Below are 23,949 nucleotides of genomic sequence, written 5' to 3'. Positions count from 1 at the left end.
ATGATATTAAAAATTTGAAAACCCAAAAAAACTGAAACTGAACTACTTTAACTGTAACCAACCTAAACTGAACCGAATCATACCTAATTACGTTTCCGTCCAGTTGGGGTAATTATTTTGTCCACCTTTATAGTAAGTATCTCCAATGGTTGTCTCTAATGGTTTCTGGTTTCTGATTTCTATTTTTCGCTCTTTGGTTACCGAGCCGAACCATTTAGGTTGAGCAAAACCATAACCGAATGGTTTAAAATGTAAATTATGGTTTGGTTTGGTCGATTTAGGTTCGGTTAAAATGCCTCATTTTTGGCGCCGTAGGGTTCTTAAATCGTTCCTGAGAATTTGATCCGTTCTTATTTGTGATTCCCCCACTCTCTTGCGATTTTCCCAGAAAAATTGTCGTTCTAGGTTACTCATTAACTTCAAAAGGTCTGTGTTTTTGGCGAGAAATTGGTGGTGGAGCGTTCGTCGCTAATTCAAATAAAAAAATCACTAGGGTTTGGAGTTCTGGAATTTGGGATTAACCAGTAGTTATGTACGAGTCATTACAGTTTCCTCCTTTGTTTGGGTTTCATTAAGATCAATTAATGGTTTCTGGAACTTGCATTATGATTTACTAGAATCAACTTGTTGTAGGATCCATATAAAGGACTGTTTTTAGTCGCCTGAACAGTGTGAATTCGATGGATTTGTCTTCTGATCAACTCGTGATGAAGATTGTTGAAATGGGTTTTGAAAAGTTGGATGCTTTGGAGGCTGTAAAAGCTGTAGGTGGTAAGTCATGTGATGATGCTGTTGAGTATATTTTGAAGGGAAATCATAGAACTGGTGGGTTCAAGCCGGCTAGTTTGCTATGTTCTTCAGGGAGTAATAAGATTCTTGGTAAAAGAGCTATGCCATCTTCGTTTTCTTCTTCGGAGTCAAAGCGTCAGTCTAGTTTGCTTGACCATTTTAGATCTGTGAACCAGAACAAGAAAAAAGGCGACACCTTTGGGACTGTAGAAGTGGACTCTCAGTTAGAAACGGTGTCTGAGCATTCAGAAGAGGTGAGAAAGTCTTTAGCTCCAGTGTTTATGGAGTCTAGTTGTTTTCCTGAAGGACAATTGTTGAATGGTTGCTCAGAGGCTTCATCATCGTGGGAGAAAAGAGTTAATTCTATACTACGAAACCGGTTTGGTATTTCATCCCTGAGAAGTTTCCAAAGAGAGGCTTTGTCAACATGGGTTGCGCACAAGGACTGTCTTGTTCTAGCTGCAACGGGATCTGGTAGTTTCTGTTTTCGTCGCTGATGTCGTCGTCATTCTTACATGATGTTAACAATATTCTAATTGTGTTTTCTATGTTTTTATCACGCAGGGAAATCTCTTTGCTTCCAGATTCCTGCATTATTAACGGGAAAAGTTGTTGTCGTAATTTCGCCTTTGATAAGCTTGATGCATGATCAATGCCTCAAGCTATCAAGGCACAAAGTCTCTGCTTGTTTTCTTGGTTCAGGCCAACTTGATAATTGCATAGAAGAGAAGGCAATGCAGGGAATGTATCAGATCATATATGTTTGCCCTGAGACAGTGGTCCGGTACACAACACAACCTTTCTAAAATTTTCTCAAGTGCATTTGTTTGTTTATTTTCCTTGCTTAAAGAAAGATGAAAACTTGATCGCAGACTGATTAAACCACTCCAGAAGCTTGCAAAGACTCATGGAATTGCTCTTTTTGCAATTGATGAAGCGCATTGCGTATCAAAGTGGGGACATGATTTCCGTCCGCACTACAGGTATGATTTTAAGAGTCAAGACTTGTTATTGTTATTTCTCAAGTTCTGTTGTGGGTAAACTTAGTTTCTAAACAAATAGATTTCCCACTGCCGGATCTTCAGGAAATTATCGGTGTTGCGGGAAAATTTCTGTGCCAGCAATTTGGAATTCTTAGAATATGATGTACCGATAATGGCATTGACTGCAACAGCCACTGTTAACGTTCAGGAAGATATTCTTGAGTCACTTCACCTGTCAAAGGAAACAAAAATTGTACTTACTTCATTTTTCAGGCCAAATCTACAATTTTCTGTGAGTTTCCAGCGTAGAGTTAATTTCTCTTTTCATATATGGAACTCTTTCTGCATTTGTAAAAGATTAGCAGATGAATCTGTATTTTTCTAATTGCTGCTGATGTGTGTATCGTGAGATGTACAGCATAAAGCTGATAATTCACTGTTATTTACAGGTTAAACATAGTCGAACCAAGTTTGCATCTTCATATGCAAAGGACTTCCAAAACTTAGTTGACTTATACTCTGAAAAGAAAAACTCTACCGGGAAAAAGCTAGCAGTAATCTCACGAGAGTCAGAGGAGCAGACTGATTTTGGTTCTCACGATTCTGAAAACATCCATGAGACGGATTATGATGAGGATGAAGAGGATCAAGAAAACTCCCTGGCAAAGAAAAACAGTTCAAATGGGAAAGAATTGTCAGAAGCGTATCTGGAAGATGAAACTGACATTTTCCAGAGTGTTGATGATTGGGATGGTAAGCTCCTTTTCACTTTTGTTTGGAAACAGAGAGTGATCTAAAACTGTTGATAAAATTACATAACCTTTGATTAGAAAATAGGTGAGTGCATACTAAATTGAAAATAGCGTTACTAAAATAAATATATTTGGCAACTGGCCATTATCCCCTTGGTTAAGTAAGTTGTCACCTCCTGTGCAAATCAAATGGTCGAAAAGGGTCAACGTCACTTATTTAAAGTAAATGATATATGCAGACAACAGAATTAAAAGTCTTCGGTTTTTTCTATTAGTTTTTTAATATATCATTGCTGTTGAGAAATGGTGATTCAGATCAAATTTAATCATTGCAGTGGCTTGTGGCGAGTTTTGCGCAATGCCTTCTTGTGAACTCCTGGAAATACCTGTCCCTTCTGAAAAGCAAAAGGATTTAGAAGGACTGACAATCATATACGTTCCTACAAGAAAGGAGAGTGTCAACATTGCTAAGTATCTTTGTGGGGTTGGACTGAAAGCTGCAGCTTATAATGCATCGGTATGGACTGATAAATCTTCTTACTTTTTCCTGCTATAAGAAGCCCTTTGCACTGTTTTTTAGGAATGAAATTTGTCAACCTTTGTTAACTTGGTTGTAGAAATTTTGTTTCCAATTTCTGATGGAAAAATTTTGTATTCCAAATTAAGAGCTGTTCTTTTTAAATATTGGTATGGATGTATGAACAGTTTGTTACGTTTCACAGTTGCCAAAAAAACATCTCAGACAAGTGCACCAGGACTTTCACGATAATAAGCTGCAGGTATATACATAGAAAAGAAAACCTTAATGTTCTATATGTGTTATGGCTCAAACTTAGTGATCTACTCTGTTATCCACTTCGCTATTCCTGCTTCTTTTTATTGGAATACTACGTGGAAGATCACTAACGTTGTTTTACGCCTCTGCAGGTTGTTGTTGCCACAATTGCGTTTGGAATGGGAATTGACAAGAAAAATGTTCGGAAAATCATACATTATGGTTGGCTGCAGGTCTCTCGAAGCTCTTATAAGATTTCTATATTTAACATTTCACATCTCCTAGAATTACGTGCTATTCAAATTTGTTGAGCTCTCTAATACTGAAATAATGAAATTTTACAGAGCTTGGAAGCATACTACCAAGAAGCTGGTCGAGCTGGAAGAGATGGCGAATTGGCTGAGTGTGGTGAGTTGATTAATGATTTGGCTGTGTAAATGTACTCTTGTTTGTCATGGCTGATGGAAGTAACTATCTGATATTTACAGTGCTCTATGCTGATCTATCGAGAGCACCAACGCTTTTGCCAAGCCGTAGGAGCAAAGAACAGACAGAGCAAGCATACAAGATGCTATCTGACTGTTTCAGGTCTCTATACTAGTCAGATACGTGGGAGTGCATATTCACTTATCGTTCTATATTCTTTTATATTCATTCTCCTTTCTTATGCAGATATGGAATGAACACTTCACAATGTCGGGCCAAAATACTTGTGGAGTACTTTGGGGAGGAATTTAGTTCCAAAAAGTGTAACTCGTAAGTCCTATCCTTTTATCTAAAACCCATCAAGTCAAACTACCAAATAGTTGTAAAACCTTTCCAATCTATGAAACAGATGTGATGTTTGCACTGAAGGGCCTCCGGAGCTAGTAGATGTACGAGAGGAAGCTAATCTTTTGTTTCAAGTAATCACTGCTTTTCATGTAAGCCATTTGATTAATCCCAGAACTTCATTTAAAAGTTTGCTTGTTTCGTATGAGTGATATACAATCAAACATATTTCTATTTAGTATTTGAGATTTCGTCTACTACTGTATAACCTTTCTTTCTGAAACTTAAGCCGCTAGTATATTAGTTGCAGGTAGACAATGACTCTGAGCATGCACCATATGAAGATTATGGACTCGGCAACAGCAAACAAAATAAATTATCCCACAAGCCAAATCTTCTGTTCTTCATCAGTAAACTCAGGGAACAGGTAAATCTTCTGTTTCAACAAATTACATAGTGCATTATGTTCTTGATGATATTAATGTGATGCCTTTGGTTAGTGTAGTGTGAAAAATTCAAGGAAACAGATTGTCTTTGGTGGAAAGGTCTTGCCCGTATCATGGAAGCCGAAGGATACATCAAAGAGATGGATAACAAGGTACACTAGTAACCAAAAAACCAACCTTTCTTATGATCCATTTATCGGTAAAGGCGTAAAGCTACGATCACATATTCGGTTAAAACCATGTTACTGATCTGTGTTGCAGGATCGTCGAGTTGAGATTAAATTCATACAACCAACAGAAAAAGGGAAGAAACAACTAGATTTCCAAGATGACAAACCACTCTATGTTTATCCAGAAGCCGACATGCTACTTTCGTTGAAACAAGATAGAACATACAGTGGATTCTCTGAATGGGGAAAAGGATGGGCAGATCCAGAGATCCGGCGCCAGCGGTTAGAGAGAAGAGAAAGAAAGCCTCGAAGAGAAAGGAAACCCCGAAAAAAACGAACACGAGGACGTTCTTCGACGAAGTTACATCCATGGAGAAGCAAAGAATAAGAATCTCAACCCTCTTTAAGTAATGAATCCACTTTATATTCTTTTACCAAACCCATTATTCCATTCATGGATCTTTATGGAAGCATAATACTTCTTTCTACAATTGCTATATCAGGCTCCTTCTTTGCTCTGAGTCCCATCTTGAGGCATAGATACCGCGCCATCGAGAAGCTGAGGCTTGTAAACGAGGCTTTGGTAACGGCGGAAGAGAACGTAACAAGGCTTCAAGAACGTCATGATGTGATTCTCAAAGAGATATGTTCTTATTATCTCGTTAACACCGAGCTCCATGAAGCTTTGGTTTCATCTCGTGCAGCCATTAATGATGCTTCTTCATTTGTCATGGAGCTTAGAAGATTACAGTTGAATATCTTAAACTCTCTTTCTTAATCACATTTTTTGTACTTATTACACTAATTAAAACCAGAGTTTGGGTAATAATTTTTGTTTCCTTAATTTTCCGAATTATCCGCTAATTTTCTACTCTAATTCTCTGGATATTTTAAATAATAGTAATAATCTGCTGTCAAAATAAGATAAGAAAAAGACATAAAGCTGATTATCTTGTAGAACGTGTGGGGAATGAATCTAACGGCTGATATCACTCAAGTGTTCTTTTCCACCTTCCTTTTACAACACCCACGTGTAATGTCATACAAAGAAGTCATTACGACCGTTAGATCAAAGCCAACAAGATCCAATCTTAACGGCTAAGATAAATTACTACACGGATCGCCAACGTGGCAATACGTGGTATATACATACACGTCGTTCTTTCCTCATTTTAAGCAAATCGTAAACCGCCACAAAACCGAAAAAAACACTAATTGTGCTTTCCCTTTAGATTCATTTGTATTTTCTTTTGGAGCTTTTGAACAATGGAGTCATCACAAGCAACGACGAAGCCAACGAGAGGAGCAGGAGGAAGGAAAGGTGGAGATAGGAAGAAGAGTGTTAGTAAATCTGTTAAAGCTGGTCTTCAATTTCCCGTTGGTCGTATCGCTCGTTACTTGAAGAAAGGTCGGTACGCTCTCCGATACGGTTCCGGTGCTCCGGTTTACCTCGCCGCCGTTCTCGAATACCTAGCCGCCGAGGTATATTCAATCTCAGATCTCGTTGCATTTTGAATCGATTTATTTTGTGTATCTATTAGATCTGTTTAATTTTGAAGTTCTAATGAATTGAACCGGTTTGGTTTAGGTACTTGAGCTAGCTGGGAACGCAGCGAGAGATAATAAGAAGAACAGGATAAACCCTAGGCATCTATGTTTAGCGATAAGGAACGATGAGGAATTGGGGAGATTGCTTCATGGAGTTACTATTGCTAGTGGTGGTGTTCTTCCAAACATTAATCCAGTTCTTCTTCCTAAGAAATCAACAGCTTCTTCTTCTCAAGCGGAGAAAGCTTCTGCTACCAAATCTCCTAAGAAGGCTTGATAAAGAATAGTATCGATGTTGCTTTTTGGTTATATTCGGATCTTAGATGAAGAAGAAGAAGAAGAAGAAACAACTTGTTTTTTGTTTTAGAGGATTTGTGTAGGTATCTGAAATCTTCTTCTCTTTGTTTTGGTTTGTCTTATGTAAAAACCATGGGAAGATGATTATGTTTGTTAACGCAATTTGTAATGGAAAATAATTAAGTTCTGGGATTAGTAACTTCATCTGTCTAATTAATTTCTGGGTTTCGTACTTGTTGATTTAAACAATTTAGGTGGATTAATTGAAATGGTTTTGGTATACACATGGAAAGATTCAGTACAGTTAATGACATTAATTAAAGTAGATAATAATCACGAAAAACATGACATTAATTAAGAAAATGATTGTTCAAATTGGGCTTTGTTTGGGCTTAGTTGATAGGCCCGTTAGAATTTATGTTCTTGGTTCATCTACGAGATTCTGGAAAAGGGGTTTTGGTTTTCCGGTGGGGTTTAGAATTTAAACAAGACGCGATTTCGAATTTCGTTCTTGTAGAATCAAATTGTTTGGTTTCAATCTTGGATTTGCGATGATGAATTTTCTGGTTCGATTCTTCTCTGCGATTGTTCAATTTCTTGTTTAATTTGGTTAAAATTTCACTGACTCATTTGTTTTTTTCTGGGTTTAGAGAAGAGCTGTATCATCTTCTAAAAGAAGCGAGCTTATTCGCATCATTTCTGTTGCTACTGCTACTTCTGGAATTTTATATGCTAGTACTAATCCAGATGCAAGTAAGTTACTATTACCAAGAACCATCTTCTTCATTATGCGTTGTATTTGTCTCTCTTGGTGTTGTGGTTTAATGTGATATGTATTCTAGGAACTCGAGTATCGCTTGCTATACCTGAATCTGTTCGAGAATCTTTGTCGTTACTGCCTTGGCAGATTTCACCGGGTTTGATTCATCGTCCTGAGCAAAGCTTATTCGGTTCGTAGCAAAATTTTCTGATATCTGAATATGATCAATGCCAAATTTACTCTAGAGGTGCAAGTTGCAACTTTGGAATGTCTGTTTCTGTGTATATGATATAGGAAATTTCGTGTTTTCTTCGAGAGTTAGTCCGAAATCAGAAGCACCTATAAATGATGAGAAGGGAGTTTCTGTTGAAGCTTCGGATAGTAGTTCGAAACCAAGTAATGGCTACTTAGGGAGAGATACTATAGCCAATGCGGCTGCTAGAATTGGACCAGCGGTTGTCAATCTTTCGGTTCCTCAGGGTTAGCTTCTTTCTTGTTTTTATCTTTCTTTTGATTTCACTTTAGAATTCACAGTGGTGGTTTGGTGATCTTGTGAATGTTGTAGGTTTCCATGGGATATCTATGGGGAAAAGTATCGGTTCTGGAACGATCATTGATGCTGATGGCACGATACTGACTTGCGCTCATGTTGTAGTTGATTTTCAGAACATTCGTCATTCTTCTAAAGGGAGGGTATGACTAAAACATCAAATATGTTTACTCATACAATCTTGCAAAGGATCTTGGAATAACTTTTGTCTTTGGAATACATATGGTTAATTATAAGATTGGTTTCTTCTACGGATTTATCTTTGATGGAATCTGTTTAGAACATATCTGAAGTTTAGAGTTGTTGAATTATAGGTAGATGTGACGTTGCAAGATGGTAGGACGTTTGAGGGTGTGGTGGTGAACGCTGATTTACAATCCGACATTGCATTAGTGAAGATAAAGTCAAAGACGCCATTGCCAACTGCTAAACTTGGTTTTTCGAGTAAGCTTCGTCCTGGAGACTGGGTAATAGCGGTAGGTTGTCCTCTGTCTCTCCAGAACACAGTAACTGCTGGTATTGTCAGGTAAAATAAACACATGTACTTGCAAAAGATTTATTCTATATATTTGATAAGTTCTTATAGTCAGAATTGTTGATTTTTTTCTTTCCGGTTTTGCTTTTTCTTGGTGCTAGTTGTGTTGATCGCAAAAGCAGTGATTTGGGTTTAGGAGGCAAACATAGAGAGTATCTCCAAACAGACTGCTCGATCAATGCGGTAACTTACATCTTTCTGTCTCTATGAATGGGAAAGTCATTACATATTGACTTGCAGATTTTGTGTTTTTGAGATCCTTGTGCTATATGTGTGTCAGGGAAACTCTGGTGGGCCTCTTGTAAATTTGGATGGGGAAGTGATTGGTGTTAATATCATGAAAGTTTTAGCTGCAGATGGTCTTGGATTTTCCGTGCCAATTGACTCGGTATCTAAAATCATCGAGCATTTCAAGAAGAGTGGGTATGCTAGTAATCTCAGTATAGTTTCATCATGTATCACATCTTAAAGGTTGGGAGGAGTTAAACAAAAGGTTATTGTTGCAGTAGAGTTATTCGGCCATGGATTGGGCTCAAAATGGTCGAACTCAATAACTTGATCGTTGCTCAGCTAAAAGAACGAGACCCAATGTTTCCTGATGTCGAAAGAGGCGTTCTTGTTCCTACGGTGAGTACCCATCGATCAAGAAGATCCAAAGAAAAAATGTATAATCCAAGTTTTGTCAAACTTTTGCATATTCACTTATATAGTTGCATGATCATTGTTTGGCAGGTGATTCCGGGATCACCGGCTGATCGAGCTGGCTTCAAACCAGGAGATGTTGTTGTGAGATTTGATGGGAAGCCGGTCGAGACCATCAAAGAGGCATGTGTCGTCTCTCTCCCTCTCTCTTTTTCTCACACTCTCTTTTTCTCACACTCTCTTTGTCTTCTTAGTGTTCGTGTGTGAATGAATTTTAATTGCAGGTGATAGAGATAATGGACGACAGAGTTGGGAAGAGGATGCAAGTAGTTGTGGAAAGATCAAATAAAGAAAGGGTCACACTAGAAGTCATTCCTGAGGAGGCTAATCCAGACATGTGAGACGAGACGACGACTGAGACAGTTTTGTAATGGAAACTTCACGATATTCAACCAAATGTGTTGAAATAGGATTTTAGCTTCATTTGAATTTCTTTATTTTGGTTTCATTTTTGGTCTCATGGTTCCTTTCTCGACCACTTTATAACGGAACTAAAAAGTGAGACGTAGCAAATTATATTCATTTAAAATTAATGTTCGTTTTTTGCGAATAAAGTAATACCAACAGGCAGGCTTTCCACCAAATCTAACCTTGTCCAGTTGGTTGTGTACTGGTTTAGGCCTCTACACTTCAGGACAAGAGTTCGACTCGTATTTGGTACCAAGTCGTGCCATCTCTTTCTCTCTCTCTCTTTCGCCTTCACAATCCAATATCCATGTCGATGTTGTTGTATTGAACTTAAAGAGAGGTAATAAAAATTACCTTTTTTTTGAATAAGATCAAAATTTTATATTTTTTTTACTGTAATCACAATTTCTTCCTATAGCTTTAATTTTCAACTTTGCTCAGCCATTTTGGGCAGGCCTAAATTTACACCAAGTAGATTAAGACCAAATGAGAATATATAACGTAACACAACAATGGAATTGGTTCCGCATAGTGCATCAAATATCAAAAGCATACAACTTCAAAAAATAATACACGAAATATAAAACAAGCCTGGGAGAGGGAGAGGGAGAGAGATTCATCATTATAAATTGTAATACATGATTTAAAGTTAACGAACCAAACTAATACCTAACATACAATATTATCACCAAAAACCAAACAAACACTCACATTTTCTCTCAACGGGCTTCGTTTTGTTACAAGGGATGATAAGGGACGTAGCCCAATAAGCCCGTGACGTTAGCCACTACTTCGTTGCATTTTGACAAAAGGTTGAGCATCTGGTGAGAGATGTCCCCAGCGCTAACCGCTGGGATCGGGCCACGGAAGTTTCTTGAAGGTGGCATTGGTGGTTCGACGTGGTCTACTGGTTTAATGGGAAGTTGTTGTGGTTTTGTGTATTGTGGAGGGAGAGGAAGAATTGGAGGCAATGTAGAAGGAGGAAGCTGTTGATGATGAACAACGTTTTGAAACTTCTTACTAACAAATTCCATTGGAACAGATGATGATGATGAAGAAGGTCCACTGTTTCTATTCAAGGTCATTGTGACCTGTGGTGGCTCGGTGTTTGCTTTACTCGAGTTTTCTTCACCACCTAACATGAATTTGACTCTTACGGCTGCGCGGTTACCGTTTCCATTGTTGCTACTACTGCTCGGGTCATCAACTGGTTTCTTCAAACAGGATTTGAGGTTGACGTTTGGTGGCGGTAATGTTGGTTGGTGAAGCGGTGGTGCTTGGTCCAACCACTGGCTCTGTGGTTCATCATCTTCCTTGGTGTTTTCTGGCTCACGAGGCTCGGCTTTAGGAGCATCCACATCACGGAGAAAGTACTTTACATTCACGTTTCCAAATAGAGTGTTGTTTCCTGTTGCATATCGAAAAGCAGTCTGGGCATCGGCTTTGTACAGAAAGACAACACGGCAGGTCGATGATTTCCAGAAAACCCTAATGGCGGATTGATCTAACAGCCCGAAGCGACCAAACCTCGCCTTTAGCAATGCGGCTGAAGGGAGAGATGTGCCAGGTGGGAATTTCATGACCAGCATTGTTGGCTCAACCACCTTAACTGATGGAGCTGTTTTCTTCCCGGTTTGACCTCTGGCTGGTTTTGCTTGTACCACCCTGCTTGGCTCTCTTATTGGTTTTATACTATCCTTTGCTTCTCGAATGATCTTCTTTTCAGAAGCCATTGATTTCAACTGATTAGTTTTCTTCAGCTTCTTAGCTGATGGGATTTCATCTTGACGATCAGAAGAGAGCCGTTTTTTTCCAGCTTTTGATGGGTCTTCGGTTCTCTTCACTGTCTTGACAGGTTTTGAGGGTTTTGTGTCTCTGGCATTTTCGACAGTAGCATCAGAGGAAGATACAGACAAGCTTTTCTGGTAATTAAGTGAACGGAAACGGAGAAAAAATTTCCTAGCAGTTCCAAAAGAAGCAACGGATAAACCGTGGAAAGGGTCAAGAGAGAGATCTTGCAGATGGCTCAACAGCTGCGGCACATCGGCTTCCATATAGGTTTGTAAATGCGCTGAACCAAGCTGGGACAATTTCTTGGCCCCAGCTTCCCCAGAATACAAATTTTTTCTCTTCACTGGATGGTCAGAATCAGGCTCTTTCTTCTTTTTCTTTTTCTTTTTTGGCTCTGAAGGAGGATTCTCCGAGCTCATTTCACTTGAAGATCGTTTAGCAACTTTGACTTTCTTGATTACAGACCCTGTGGAACTTTTCCCCTCAGATGCTGAGGTATGAGACTCAAGCAGAGGCTGGAGAGAACTTCCAGCTGATCCAAGATCTGTTCCAGCTTCTTCTTTAGGTTTAAGACTCGCCATAGCTTCAGATTTCCCATGCTCTGGAAGTACAGCAGCTCTTTCTTCCATTCTCTCCTTTGATTTTTCAGCTAGACCCTTTTCTTCATCAAGAGAGGGCTTTGAAGCTGAAAATTCTTTACCAGGAATAGCTGTATTTGAAGAGGCAAAATCCATGCTGACGATCCCAGACTTCTCATCTTTCATTGGAGTTTGAAGCGTCGGAGCTCTTCTCTGCAGCCCAAAATCCCCATCCAAAGATCCATCAATTCCCTGGATATGAGAAGCTTCTGAACTTGCTTCAATTTCGCCAAACTGAACAGACTTATCACCAGCTTCATCCCTTCGTTTGAGAAGATACTTGTCTTTTTTTTTAGAGACCTTAACCTTTGTGGGTTTTTTAGAGCTCTTAAGGTCACCTAGCGTTTCTGCTATGACCAGTGGGCCACTCAAGGGAGCTGGAAATAAGAGAAATTGAAACAACACATCACCCACCAAGAAAATGAACAATAAAGCAAACAAGGTAAATGTATGCGGGACTCTCCATAGTAGAAAGAGGCGCAGAATTGTTATCAGGCCACGTTTTCGAATGCACAGTTTAGCATCAATGAGACTTCACTATTCTTTCAAGCATGCTATGTAAAGAATTCAACTACAAAGATATAAATCCTAAAATCATGAGCACAGAGGATCTAAAAGTAAAACCCTAAAACCAAGTTACAGTATCTAATATCTATGTAACACATATGAAAGCTGTTTCAAGTCTACAACGAAAAAACCCATATACAAACAATAACATGATTTTCTGAAAAGTGGCTAATACCTCGAGGCGGTGCTCTATTATGAGGTTCCAGCGTACTCACTGAACTGCGGGGTGATTTTGTCCCAAAGGCCTGTGCATAAGTTTCATCAAACTCCTCAAACACTGACTTGCGGAAAGCAAAAACCACTGCTTTCTTCTTCATAAACTTTAAACTGTCTGGATCACACTCTTGAGGTGCTAACGCCAATTGCTTCACAAACGAAATGGTTTCAGCGGGTAAAAACTTATCCCTAGAATTCTTAATCTGATCAACAGAGTAAACGGCTTGAAGCTCGTAATCAGGCACATCAACAGCAAAGTAATCTTCCACATTACTAGGCCTAAAGTTATAAGGATTCCGACATTTACAAGTCAAACCAAGAGCTGACCTTCTACTCGCCTCATCCTTGGCTTCCTCCACAGCTCTCACAAAATGCTTCGAAACCGTCTGCTGTGATTTCTCCTCTAAATTCGGTTCGAAAGGAATAAGCTCAGCAGGATCAAACCAACCATAACTACTATCACCGAAAAACGCAACAAGAACATGATCAATCCTCCTCATACGACGAACAGAAGGAGACGCAAAAGCTTCATTGAATATATGACCAGGCCACCAAGGATGAGACTTTACCTTTCCCCAAACCAAATCTCCAACTTCAAACCCATAACTCAATGCCCTCGAAACTCCAGAACCCATTTTCTCACTTGCAACATAATCATCAAACTCAGATAAAAGAGATTTATAATCCGAAACTCCTTTTTTCTCTTCCTTCAAACCCAAATCTAATTCCTTCTCATCAGCTTCAGAACCAAGCTCACTAGATTGATCATCAGAGCCATCTTCTTCTTCTTCTTCTTCTTTAACCTCAGAACTCTCATCATCCTTATCAATTAAAACATCCTCGCTTTTAATCTCATCTTCCTCCTCACTCCCTACGACACCATCTTTCTCCGATCTCTCACTTTCGAGAACCCTAGCGTCATTTGTAACCGCCGAATCTAGCTCCATAGGTGAAGAAGCTTCAACATCATCATCAATGGCTTCGTGAACATCCCCGCTCGAATCAACTACAGTATCATCTGGAGTTACCTTAGGATCCTGAATCGAATCCGTTTGTTGAACAATCACAGCATCCTCGTTCATCACCGGGATTAATTTAGTTTTGTACATTACAAATCGATAAGAACCCTAGCAACAACAACAACGATCCTCCGATGAGAGATTATCCGAATTTGGTTCTCGAGGACACCAAATGAAAGAGACGGATTATTGTTAAAAAAAAAAAAAAGCTAATCGAGAGAAAGACAATAAATTAGATCTACTGATTACTATTGAATTGGGCTTACCCGGCCCATATAAATATTTATAAGCCCGTTTAAGGAACCGACGTCGTATGATCCAAAAAGACCTGAAAACAATCGCTCCTTCTTCCTCACCTTCAAGCGCCGTCTTCTTCTTTGTTTTTTGCTCTCGGCTGATCTCTGTATTGGGTACGTTTCTTATCTCGATTTCAGTGTTCATTTGTTTTTTTTGTCTTTTCTTATGTAGCTATGAGACAGGATCCAGAACGATGCAATAGATATAAGAGAGCCTTCAGGAAAATTTTGCCATTTTTCTCCATTTCACCTGTTGTTGGGTTCTAGATTAAATAAAACTAGAGTATAGTTAATAATTTCTATAGGCATGGTTTTAGATTTACATTATAGTGGGAGTGATGATTCAAAGTTTTAGTCTTTGAACATTTGGCCATGGTAGTTTGTTGTTTTAATACTTGTTTAGGGTTAACAAAAAACCTACTTTTAGATCTAAAGACTCAGATTTTTCACATTTATTTATCGACTTAAAGTTGGAATGTGTTAAAGACTGATAGCTCTCTCTATATGGCTTTCTTTGGCAGATTTTTGATATAAGGTTTGAAATCATGGAGGTCGTTGATATTGATGCCCGAGCTGCTAAGTTAGGGATTGATTGGTCTCAGGTTAATTTTGATTCCATCCAACTTCCTCCTGGAGAAGACTTTGGGATCGAGAGGTGAGATTTTCCTTTAGATCTCTGGTTGTTCATATACGGTCACTTCTATTTCTAATCTTCTTGTGTTTATACGATGGGATGATTTTATTCTAGGTTTTGCTATTGTATGTATGAAAATTTTGTGTATTTCGAATTGGTTTATCTCTTTCCTTGATGGTGCAAAGCTTATTATATTTATACATTTTATCTATGAACGTATGAAAAATGGAACTGATTCGTTATACACTTTTTTTTTCTGTGATGGTTGTAGTGATGATGAAGCTGTTTACCAGGATGACCAGTCTGAATTCGACACTGGATTCGGTAACATTATCGTGGTCGATCACCTCCCTGTTGTTCCCAAGGAGAAGTTTGAGAAACTTGAAGGTGTTGTCAAGAAAATTTACAACCAGTTAGGTGTGATTAAGGAAAATGGACTGTGGATGCCTGTTGATCCCGATACCAAGATGACATTGGGCTACTGTTTTATTGAGTTCAACACTCCTCAGGTTATTTATCTACTTGATTAGCTTAATCTCTGTTTTGTTGGATTCTGAAGCAATAATGTCGGCGTCATATGTTTCAATACTTTATTTCTCTTGTTAGAAAGGAGCCCAAACTAGGTTGTTCTTAATGGTTGAGTATTTCCTAAGAGTTTCTCTCAATGTCTGGGGCTCTTTGCAGGAAGCACAAAACGCTAAGGAAAAGTCTCATGGCTACAAGTTGGACAAGTCTCACATCTTTGCTGTAAACATGTTCGATGATTTTGACAGGTTGATGAATGTGAAGGAGGAGTGGGAGCCTCCTCAGGCCAGGCCCTACGTCCCTGGGGTATGTGTAGTTTTCATCATGTTACTCCCTGTACCTTGAATAATTTTCTTTGAATAACTTCCATTGTGTCTGTGTAATCACTTCTTTATTTTGGTAATTCGCTGATTTATTTTGTGTTTGCCTGCTGCGTTAGGGTTAGGATCTTTTTACGTAATTGATGTATACTAACTAATAACTATAATTTCATAACTCTTGTTTCATGTATATATTTTAATTCATTGCAGCCTTTTGTGGTGCTAATTGTCGTTACTTATATGGTGTTTGTTTTTTCAGGAAAATTTGCAAAAATGGCTTACTGATGAAAAAGCCCGAGACCAGCTAGTCATTCGTTCTGGCCCTGATACTGAAGTTTTCTGGAATGATACTAGGCAGAAGGCGCCTGAACCTGTTCATAAGCGTCCTGTAAGTTACTTCCTGTGTGTATATCCCTTTTGTTTACTTGACTGTTTAGAGCAATGTATATGTTATGTTACCTTCATTTGAATTAATATCCCTTATTTGTTTACTTGACTGTTTAGAGCACTTTTATATGTTATGTTACCTTCATTTGAATTAATGATGTTCTCTTCCTATGCAGTATTGGACAGAGAGTTATGTGCAGTGGTCTCCTTTAGGTACATACCTTGTGACACTCCACAAGCAGGGGGCAGCTGTTTGGGGTGGTGCTGATACATTCACGCGTCTCATGCGTTATCAGCATTCTATGGTTTGAATTTCCTTTCAATTGCTACATATTACTTCCGTTTTTCCTCTGTTGGCCTGAAAATTGCATCTTTTGTTGATTATGTTTTAGGTAAAACTAGTTGATTTCTCGCCAGGTGAGAAATATCTTGTAACTTACCATAGCCAAGAACCAAGCAACCCGCGAGATGCAAGTGTGAGTGCATCTTTTCTTCTGTTCTTTTCAACTTTTACTATTTGTGACGCTGAATTCTGTCAAACTTTCAGAAAGTTGAGATTAAGGTTTTTGATGTGAGAACCGGGAGGATGATGAGAGATTTCAAGGGTAGTGCTGATGAGTTTTCAATTGGAGGACCTGGTGGTGTTGCTGGTGCCTCTTGGCCTGTTTTCAGGTAATTCTTTCAACTGCATGTCAATGTCCTAAAAATAAACAGCCAATATTATCATCTTCTCCACTATTATGGACATATGTTGATATCTTGTAAACTTTTTCTACAGATGGGCTGGTGGAAAAGATGATAAATACTTTGCCAAGCTTAGCAAAAACACTATCTCTGTCTATGAGACTGAGACTTTCAGCCTAATAGACAAGAAATCCATGAAGGTAGATAATGTTGTGGATATCTGCTGGTCTCCTACTGATTCCATCCTTTCATTGTTTGTTCCTGAACAAGGTGGTGGAAACCAACCTGCGAAGGTATGTTTCTATTATTTCTGATGTACATGAAAAGCTCTGAATCCTTAATTTGCTTCTGTTTCTCTGCCTGGTGTTTTGAAATTACATGTTGATATCCCTTCTTCAGGTTGCCCTAGTCCAAATCCCGAGCAAGGTGGAGCTGAGGCAGAAGAATCTCTTCAGTGTGAGCGACTGCAAGATGTACTGGCAGAGTAGTGGAGAGTATCTTGCTGTCAAGGTTGATCGATACACAAAAACTAAGAAGAGCACATACTCTGGATTTGAACTTTTCCGTATCAAAGAAAGGGATATTCCCATCGAGGTTCTTGAGCTGGACAACAAGAACGACAAGATCATTGCTTTTGCATGGGAGCCCAAGGGTCACAGGTTTGCTGTGATTCATGGTGACCAACCAAGACCAGATGTCAGTTTCTACTCAATGAAGACCGCACAAAACACTGGAAGGGTTTCAAAGCTCGCAACTTTGAAGGCCAAACAAGCTAATGCCCTCTTCTGGTCGCCCACAGGCAAGTACATAATTCTTGCTGGGTTAAAAGGTTTCAATGGCCAGCTTGAATTTTTCAACGTGGATGAGCTCGAGACAATGGCCACAGCTGAACACTTCATGGCCACGGATATCGAATGGGACCCGACTGGAAGGTCCTACTGTCTTAACTAAACCAGTCCTTTGGTTGTTTCTATTTGTTCCAATTGCTGATGTTGTTTGCACTTTTTTATTTTCAAAGGTACGTTGCAACCGCAGTGACATCAGTCCATGAGATGGAGAATGGGTTCACCATATGGTCTTTCAACGGGATTATGCTTTACCGGATATTGAAGGATCATTTCTTCCAGGTATGTAACAAGAAAAACTCGGTCTTAAACGAGCATCGTCCATTCCGATGTCTAATAAAATATTTGTGTATGGTTGGTTACACAGTTGGCTTGGCGTCCAAGACCTCCATCATTCTTGACTGCAGAGAAGGAAGAAGAGATAGCAAAGACCCTGAAGAAGTACAGCAAGAAGTATGAGGCAGAGGATCAGGACGTGTCGTTGCTGTTGAGTGAACAAGACAGAGAGAAGAGAAAGGCATTGAAGGAAGAATGGGAGAAATGGGTAATGCAGTGGAAGTCTCTGCATGAAGAGGAGAAACTCGTGAGGCAAAACCTTCGGGATGGTGAAGTAAGTGATGTGGAAGAAGATGAATATGAAGCCAAAGAAGTTGAGTTTGAGGATCTTATCGATGTCACTGAGGAAATCGTTCAAGAGTCGTAAGATACTCGGTCTCTTTTGTTGCCATCTCTTTGGATCCCTTAGACAATTTTAAATCGTGTTCGCTATACTTGGAAGATAATTTTTGGTTCCTTCATGATTGAAAATTTCGTTGTTAGTTGATGAAGTATGGTGCTTATCACATGTAATGGTACTAAATGGTAGAAAAATTACCAATACAATATAGCTTGTAGTGTAACATAATTACACACAAATCGGTAGAGCTTATATAGAAACTGAATCTTCAAATGGCAACTCATCAATCATACTGTAGTAGAAACAACTATAGACCTTATTTTCACTAGTAACAATGCGGAGACGCTAAAAATTGTCTATACTGTATTTCTCTCTTTTTCTTTCTTTCTAAAAGTAAATACTGATATTGGTAATGACAAAAAAGAGTTACCCGAAAAAAAGTTTCATGGGCACTCATGTTTTAGGCGGAGGAGTTCCAGCGAGCCAACCCCAGACGCCACCAGAGCTTTGTCGTTTGGCGTTCATGGTGGCGGCTTGTTCAGACGCAACGGCTCTTTGACGTTGGAGGAGTTCGAGTTCCTTTTGAAGTGTTTCCATTGTCTGAAGCTTTTGTCTTAGCTCTGCAACTTCAACCTGCGGGCACTTAGACCGAGTTTTGTTAGGATTTGGTCAACATCGGAGAGGAATGTTTCACCATCGAGATTCAAATATCAACCCAGACTTACTATAAAAGTGAAACAAAATGACTTTCTTAGTAAAAGGTGTAAATACCTACCTCTAGTTTGAAACACCTTGATTGTTCCGCTGCAAGTTGGTTCCGCACAGATTGAAGTTCCTATAGATGGAATACCAAAAATGTTGATACAACAAAAGAATCTCCAAGAAATTCTCAACTCATTTGTCTTGCTTATTAGTCATTTCCACGGTTTATTGAATTTTTCCAAAATACTAAATTTCAAGACTGAACAAGAACCAATTTTCAGAAAACCAACTACATGATTGTGTTCTGTTGGCTATTCGTTCTGGTAAAAGCGAGATCAAAGGCAAGACAGATTCATGAAGGTAAATAGTACGGTTACCTTGTATAACTCTGTATTTCGTGTGTCTATCTCTGCTAACTCTTCCTTTAGTTGGAGAGTTTGTATCTTTTCCTTGTTGAGTGATGCCTCCACTTCTTCTTTTTCGGATTTAAGGGTTGTGATAATGCGGTCGGCTTTTCCTTCAACCTGAGGATTTAATATCCAGAATACAAAGGAGAAAAATAAGAGATGCATTGTGATTATCTAGTCTAATTTGATATTCACAGCGTTTAAACTGACGGGAAGACACCTTTAATCTGGAGTTAACATTATCCATGACAATTTCCCTTACTTTGCCTTCTTGGCTCACCTTGATCTCAGACTCAATATCTCTAGTCGTGGCGTTATTAACAGCGGAAAAACTATCTGGCACAGCAGAAGCTCCCATAATCTTGGATTTCAAGCTTGATTTGTGGCTTGGTTTAAGAACATTCACCTGATTAGCCACAACAGAATCAATAACCAAGTTTTAAACCAAATCAGGAAAAAATGTATTTAGCTGTACTTCATTGTTGTAATGTCCGTTGTATCCACCAAAAGCAACCACTATGTCTTCTCCATTGTATGAGCTCACAACTAAACTCAATCCCTGTCATCAAACGAAAAGTTGCAGAGGAAATCACAAGACTGATTTATTCAATGTCTTGGAAAATTCAAGTTTCATGTGTCAGGCAATATGAGTTGGAGACTTTTATGCAAAAAATAAGTTGGGGATGTGTTTTAAATACCTCACTAGCGAGAGGTACATGTTCTTGGACTGAAGTGACAACTGACCATGCAAGAGTTGACATATTTAATACAACAGTCTTAGATGCCCCTGCGGTAAAGTACCAGCAAGTATCACAATTAATCACACTGTACAAACAAAAAAACGAAGCAACTATCAAGTTTTTCCCCCAGGAAAAGTTCCAGTGATGTAACATAAAGAGCAACACATGCAGGAATCAAAATGCAGGGAAGAGAAAGAGGCTTTTGAAGGAGAAACATACCGCTTTTGTTATCTCCACCACCAACAATATACCAATTTTCCCCAATCGTCACACCAGCGTGTCCAGCACGTGGAGTTGGTGCGTCACCTTGTTGTGTATGTCTTGACCATTCCATCTATAACATGGAAACATATATGTCAAGAAGCAGACAAAGAGCGTTGCTGAAACAATAGAAGCTTGACATACAGTTTGCAGATCAAGGACGTGCAGATCATCAAAACAAGTTGCATGTGATCCTCCACCAAAGATTAGAAGGTAACGCTCAGCGTGCACTGCAGCAGCATGATCAGACCTTGGAGTTGGAGGAGAACCCCTGCAAGTTGACAGCACATTAACCTTGAACTTCTGATCTTTCATTAAAAACTGAGATATGAAAATAGATTATTGGCAGCTTTATATAATTTCATTCATTTTCTCATTTACATTCTAGTCTTTAAAGGACCTGACTTGTTCAAAAACGAGAATAAAATGCAAAAAATGTCATAAGATCTTACACGGCATCAATTTCCTCCCAGGTCATGGTATCTAAATCAAGTATATGCAAATCGTTCAGAAGCGATCTCTTTGCATCCTGGCCACCAAATATCACCAAGCTTTTTCCCACAAGGGTCACTGACTGACCTCCACGCGAAATCTGCTAGCAAGAGAGAAAGAGAGAGTGATAAAAATATTCTCAGCTTAATAACAGGTTCGATTTCCAATATCAGAGAGGAGATCGATAAATTGGGTTCAGAATGCAACTTAATACCTGAAAAAATTATGAAGAACGAAAGAGAGAGCAACTTTTAATTTTTCTTCCTTCCATATATTCAAATTTTTACTTGTTTACTAGATTGGAATACTTTTCACATAGAAAAACTGGGAGAAAGATGATTTACCGGTGGCTTCCCGTATGTCTTTAAGATTGACCATGAACAGCAATGTAGATCAAAGACCATCACTGTAATGAGAAAACAGAAGAAAAAACTGATATACAAGAATTGGTATGCTCCAGAAATAACAACTTACCCGCAATTAATCATTTCAGAAGTGTTTCAACTCCTACCTGGCATGGATTCTGAAGGATCTTTTGTATGACCACCGATAGACAAAAGCTGGTTATCCCATGGTATCTACATAACAAACAAAGAAGGCCAGTATGTGATTTCAAGAGGAGATTACTGAACCGAAACCTGCCCCTGATGTTTCAAGGCTAGAAAACGAAAAACCCAAAACATATGCAAGTTAAAATACTAACCAAAGAATGACCAGCACAGTGAGTTAGTTTTGCTGGAGATGATGTTTCCTGTGATCCAGTCACAACCTTGGTTTCAACTCTTGACCAAGTCCAGTTTTTTAAATCCAGAACCTGTATTTGAAACACCATTTACAGAAGACATGCTTCTGAATTGTCAGCAGAAGTGTCACAGAAAAAAATAAATGGGAGAAGGTTCTTGAAGGTAGGCAAAAGTGAAACCTATTATTTCGATTAGACAAGTTACTGCTGTCAAATAATGCTATAAGTTGCTTACATGAAGATCACCTAGATAACGGCCGTTGTGGTTTCCACCATACATATACATCTTATCTTGAATAACCGCTGCTCCATGCTGAAACGGATATAGTAAACAAGAATGAGAAAAGAGAGAAGATACACGAAGAGATCGTTTCCTTTCATGTTCCACAAGAGAGTCAAATTAAATATTACCTGATATCGGGCTTTTGGTGGCTGACCTGATGTTCGTGGTGCAGTCCACTGATTATACACAGAAACAGTATCTGGGTCTTCCAAAACTACATCTTTATCTTGCGTTTCTGTCAAGCGCCCATCCTCAGAAGTAATCGTCTTTGTCTCACCAAATGAAGCTCCACTCTCAAAACTAGGCTCAGCCTTTGTGCTCTGCAACAGGTAAAAAAGTAAGATACTTCTCGGATGAGGCATTGTTATATTAATTAGTAGCAATACTTACATACAAAAACTGAAATTTGATCATACGTATAGGCGATGAAAAACTCACATTGATTTGGACATGTACAGCAGGGTCAAGAACAGAGTTAGATGTCCTTGGATACCAACCAGGATCTGCTTCCTTTTGAAAAGTGAGCAATATAGGAAGAAATTAGCCTATGATTAACAAATGAAGAGAAATGAGAATAAACTCCTCTGTTGATATTACCTCCAAGATTTTCACAAATAGACGCATTGCCTCAATGGAGGGCATGGTTCCAAGCCCCTGCCAACTAGTAAACATGTACTTTTCTTAGGAAGCTTACACAGATGACTTTGCTCAGGGAAAGTCATCTTAGAGAATGCCATTATGAGGTCTGCGATCTCGATCTGTCTTTCCATAATGGCATTCTCTAAGATGACATTCCCTGACATGTTACCAGTAATTTTCTTGCATGCTAAAACCAAGGTAGCTCCTATTTCATGTATTCCCCTAGGATGGAAATACAAGTCTAAAATCTACGATACTTGTTGCTGTAGCCCTAATTCATGAGACATCTTGATACTTGTACTCAAAAAAGCTACTTACACATTTGATGATGATACTTAAAAGCCTCTCCAAATGTAGAATAGTATTGACAGACACAAAAGTGAAACCAACCTTTTCCATTTGCTTTGCTCTACTGGATTCCACGCACTCGGTTTTGGAATACTACAAGGTCCTAGAGTAGCCTGTTAACATGTCAAGGCAGAAGATTTCAAAATTAGTAAACATCTTTATCACAAAGATGATTGAATAAATTCTCTCTCAGTGACAAAATAAACCAGTTTTCGCATAGCAATGATCCCAAGTATAAGCACAGTTCCATTGTCTAATGTACGGAGCGAGATCGTACCAACATCTACTGTAGCAAATTGCGAAAGAAGAGAAATCAACAGATCCCTATGGAATTCAATTGAAATCGAATTGACGAACCTGCTGGTGCAACGTGTAGAGAAGCAAAGAGGTATCGTTGGAGAATTTGGAGCTGAGTTGTTTGACCGACGATTGAGATCCGTCGAGGCCGACGTACGATGCGGCGGCGTAGAATCTCTCCGGGTAAGAAAGGCCAGAGCTCGCTCTCACCATGTGAGCCATTTTGTTTCCGTTGATCGGAGATTTGAGGAGGAAGCCACAGTTTCAAGTTTTCGGATTAATACTAATTTGGTTTTAGTTAATTACGAAAACTTGATGCAGCGTTTATATAGCGCGGCACGACAAGTTGCTATTTGCATGCATCAACTTCCAAAATCCAGTTTCTAACGTTTTTGACTTTTTGGCACAAAAAGAATTTGTTATGTTTGACTGATAAATTATGTGGGTGATTAGTTACACAGTAGCCAGGTCCGTCTATGACCCATAAAAGCATAGGCATTTGCATAAGGTAAAATATTTTATGTATAATATTGGCAATAAGTGTATAAGCTCTAACTGTAGAATTTTGACGGTAACCTCTTGGTTTTGTAGATTTGAAAAATATAGGATTTTGGCAATAAATATTTTAGTTGTAACTAAAAATTATGATTAAGAAATATTTGAATTTTATATTTATAAATTACCTTTTTTCAAAATGAGAAAATTGTATATCATAATTACTAAAATTATTTAATAGCAATTATAAAATAAAAACACAAATTGAATTATGCACATCTAGGTAGATGGAATATATATAAATTATTTAATAACAATTTTATAATAAAAACACAAAAAGAATTCTGCACATCTAGGTAAATGGAATCTATATAAATTTATAAATTATTTGTCTAAATGTATAAAATACTTTATCTGTTATTCATATAACTACATTTTAGATTATTAGTTGAAAATAAT

General features: G+C 38.6%; 6 protein-coding genes and 1 non-coding gene across 18 annotated transcripts; 4 read left to right on the top strand and 3 right to left on the bottom strand.

Moving 5' to 3' along the window:
• Positions 1 to 168: 168 nt before the first annotated feature.
• Positions 169 to 5,573, top strand: RECQSIM (RECQ helicase SIM). Of its 6 annotated transcripts, none has more exons than NM_001344029.1 (17): positions 174 to 532; positions 634 to 1,263; positions 1,354 to 1,573; positions 1,662 to 1,772; positions 1,875 to 2,064; positions 2,222 to 2,525; positions 2,860 to 3,041; positions 3,247 to 3,303; positions 3,452 to 3,532; positions 3,644 to 3,707; positions 3,788 to 3,887; positions 3,972 to 4,055; positions 4,135 to 4,222; positions 4,375 to 4,497; positions 4,576 to 4,668; positions 4,778 to 5,093; positions 5,190 to 5,569. In NM_001344029.1, exons 2-16 carry the CDS (start codon positions 681 to 683, stop codon positions 5,072 to 5,074), a joined length of 2,577 nt encoding a protein of 858 aa, NP_001330794.1. In that variant the 5' UTR covers positions 174 to 532; positions 634 to 680; the 3' UTR covers positions 5,075 to 5,093; positions 5,190 to 5,569. The 6 variants fall into 6 exon arrangements, with proteins under 6 accessions (NP_001330796.1, NP_568499.1, NP_001330792.1 ...); NM_001344030.1 differs by having other exon boundaries at positions 357 to 879; positions 966 to 1,263; positions 5,190 to 5,560; NM_001344028.1 differs by having other exon boundaries at positions 169 to 532; positions 4,778 to 5,573.
• Positions 5,574 to 5,757: 184 nt separating this feature from the next.
• On the top strand, positions 5,758 to 6,809 carry HTA7 (histone H2A 7). The gene is made up of 2 exons (NM_122649.5): positions 5,758 to 6,168; positions 6,275 to 6,809. Exons 1-2 carry the CDS (start codon positions 5,953 to 5,955, stop codon positions 6,509 to 6,511), a joined length of 453 nt encoding a protein of 150 aa, NP_198119.1. The 5' UTR covers positions 5,758 to 5,952; the 3' UTR covers positions 6,512 to 6,809.
• Positions 6,810 to 6,939: 130 nt separating this feature from the next.
• On the top strand, positions 6,940 to 9,850 carry DEG14 (Trypsin family protein with PDZ domain-containing protein; the record flags this gene model as incomplete). Of its 2 annotated transcripts, NM_001344026.1 has the most annotated exons (11): positions 6,940 to 7,097; positions 7,182 to 7,284; positions 7,374 to 7,481; positions 7,586 to 7,771; positions 7,857 to 7,984; positions 8,156 to 8,367; positions 8,478 to 8,559; positions 8,657 to 8,799; positions 8,883 to 9,003; positions 9,109 to 9,201; positions 9,303 to 9,850. In NM_001344026.1, 11 exons carry the CDS (start codon positions 7,083 to 7,085, stop codon positions 9,417 to 9,419), a joined length of 1,308 nt encoding a protein of 435 aa, NP_001330700.1. The 2 variants fall into 2 exon arrangements, with proteins under 2 accessions (NP_001330700.1, NP_001318664.1); NM_001344025.1 differs by lacking the exon at positions 6,940 to 7,097 and having other exon boundaries at positions 9,109 to 9,183; positions 9,303 to 9,419.
• MIR5657 lies at positions 9,652 to 9,736 on the bottom strand. Its single transcript, NR_142757.1, has one exon. It is a non-coding gene; the product is annotated as a microRNA ath-MIR5657 precursor (primary transcript).
• A 113-nt stretch (positions 9,851 to 9,963) lies between the features above and the next one.
• On the bottom strand, positions 9,964 to 13,911 carry AT5G27650 (Tudor/PWWP/MBT superfamily protein). Its single transcript, NM_122647.3, has 2 exons — positions 12,658 to 13,911; positions 9,964 to 12,292 (listed from the first exon to the last, which is right to left on the bottom strand). Exons 1-2 carry the CDS (start codon positions 13,805 to 13,807, stop codon positions 10,224 to 10,226), a joined length of 3,219 nt encoding a protein of 1,072 aa, NP_198117.2. The 5' UTR covers positions 13,808 to 13,911; the 3' UTR covers positions 9,964 to 10,223.
• A 118-nt stretch (positions 13,912 to 14,029) lies between these two features.
• TIF3B1 (translation initiation factor 3B1) lies at positions 14,030 to 18,709 on the top strand. 3 transcript variants are annotated; one of them, NM_122646.4, is made up of 12 exons: positions 14,030 to 14,127; positions 14,535 to 14,668; positions 14,919 to 15,156; positions 15,332 to 15,478; positions 15,752 to 15,880; positions 16,056 to 16,184; positions 16,272 to 16,355; positions 16,427 to 16,551; positions 16,658 to 16,856; positions 16,963 to 17,495; positions 17,582 to 17,690; positions 17,776 to 18,709. In NM_122646.4, exons 2-12 carry the CDS (start codon positions 14,559 to 14,561, stop codon positions 18,109 to 18,111), a joined length of 2,139 nt encoding a protein of 712 aa, NP_568498.1. In that variant the 5' UTR covers positions 14,030 to 14,127; positions 14,535 to 14,558; the 3' UTR covers positions 18,112 to 18,709. The 3 variants fall into 3 exon arrangements, with proteins under 3 accessions (NP_568498.1, NP_001031954.1, NP_001330567.1); NM_001036877.2 differs by having other exon boundaries at positions 15,254 to 15,478; positions 17,776 to 18,308; NM_001344024.1 differs by lacking the exon at positions 14,030 to 14,127 and having other exon boundaries at positions 14,143 to 14,668; positions 17,776 to 18,361.
• ACBP5 (acyl-CoA binding protein 5) lies at positions 18,316 to 23,464 on the bottom strand. 4 transcript variants are annotated; one of them, NM_001344022.1, is made up of 18 exons: positions 23,056 to 23,464; positions 22,741 to 22,811; positions 22,309 to 22,372; positions 22,150 to 22,221; positions 21,840 to 22,031; positions 21,664 to 21,741; positions 21,390 to 21,500; positions 21,198 to 21,264; positions 21,031 to 21,092; positions 20,647 to 20,786; positions 20,339 to 20,465; positions 20,153 to 20,267; positions 19,892 to 19,980; positions 19,669 to 19,752; positions 19,414 to 19,599; positions 19,164 to 19,310; positions 18,860 to 18,919; positions 18,316 to 18,717 (listed from the first exon to the last, which is right to left on the bottom strand). In NM_001344022.1, exons 1-18 carry the CDS (start codon positions 23,215 to 23,217, stop codon positions 18,538 to 18,540), a joined length of 2,007 nt encoding a protein of 668 aa, NP_001331946.1. In that variant the 5' UTR covers positions 23,218 to 23,464; the 3' UTR covers positions 18,316 to 18,537. The 4 variants fall into 4 exon arrangements, with proteins under 4 accessions (NP_001331946.1, NP_198115.2, NP_001331945.1 ...); NM_122645.5 differs by having other exon boundaries at positions 19,474 to 19,599; positions 23,056 to 23,321; NM_001344023.1 differs by having other exon boundaries at positions 19,456 to 19,599; positions 23,056 to 23,295.
• Between the last annotated feature and the right edge of the window lie 485 nt (positions 23,465 to 23,949).

The sequence above is a fragment of the Arabidopsis thaliana genome, chromosome 5, assembly GCF_000001735.4.
Source record: "Arabidopsis thaliana chromosome 5, partial sequence".
NCBI classification, from domain to species: domain Eukaryota; kingdom Viridiplantae; phylum Streptophyta; class Magnoliopsida; order Brassicales; family Brassicaceae; genus Arabidopsis; species Arabidopsis thaliana.
Note: the sequence above shows the minus strand (reverse complement) of the source record. Positions and strands in the feature narration are given on the sequence as shown.

Excerpts from the sequence above, each read along its gene's own strand:
- RECQSIM (NM_001344028.1), top strand. The coding sequence starts at position 681 with ATGGATTTGTCTTCTGATCAACTCGTGATGAAGATTGTTGAAATGGGT. Across the intron at positions 3,042-3,246 it reads CTGCAGCTTATAATGCATCG|TTGCCAAAAAAACATCTCAG; the intron begins GTATGGACTGAT and ends TACGTTTCACAG. Across the intron at positions 4,056-4,134 it reads AGTTCCAAAAAGTGTAACTC|ATGTGATGTTTGCACTGAAG; the intron begins GTAAGTCCTATC and ends TCTATGAAACAG.
- HTA7 (NM_122649.5), top strand. The coding sequence starts at position 5,953 with ATGGAGTCATCACAAGCAACGACGAAGCCAACGAGAGGAGCAGGAGGA. Across the intron at positions 6,169-6,274 it reads TCGAATACCTAGCCGCCGAG|GTACTTGAGCTAGCTGGGAA; the intron begins GTATATTCAATC and ends GGTTTGGTTTAG.
- AT5G27650 (NM_122647.3), bottom strand. The coding sequence starts at position 13,807 with ATGTACAAAACTAAATTAATCCCGGTGATGAACGAGGATGCTGTGATT. Across the intron at positions 12,293-12,657 it reads TAATAGAGCACCGCCTCGAG|CTCCCTTGAGTGGCCCACTG; the intron begins GTATTAGCCACT and ends TCTTATTTCCAG.
- TIF3B1 (NM_001036877.2), top strand. The coding sequence starts at position 14,559 with ATGGAGGTCGTTGATATTGATGCCCGAGCTGCTAAGTTAGGGATTGAT. Across the intron at positions 15,881-16,055 it reads AACCTGTTCATAAGCGTCCT|TATTGGACAGAGAGTTATGT; the intron begins GTAAGTTACTTC and ends CTTCCTATGCAG. Across the intron at positions 17,691-17,775 it reads TGAAGGATCATTTCTTCCAG|TTGGCTTGGCGTCCAAGACC; the intron begins GTATGTAACAAG and ends TTGGTTACACAG.
- ACBP5 (NM_001344022.1), bottom strand. The coding sequence starts at position 23,217 with ATGGCTCACATGGTGAGAGCGAGCTCTGGCCTTTCTTACCCGGAGAGA. Across the intron at positions 22,032-22,149 it reads CTGTACATGTCCAAATCAAT|AGCACAAAGGCTGAGCCTAG; the intron begins GTGAGTTTTTCA and ends TACCTGTTGCAG. Across the intron at positions 20,466-20,646 it reads TGGGAGGAAATTGATGCCGT|GGGTTCTCCTCCAACTCCAA; the intron begins GTAAGATCTTAT and ends GTCAACTTGCAG.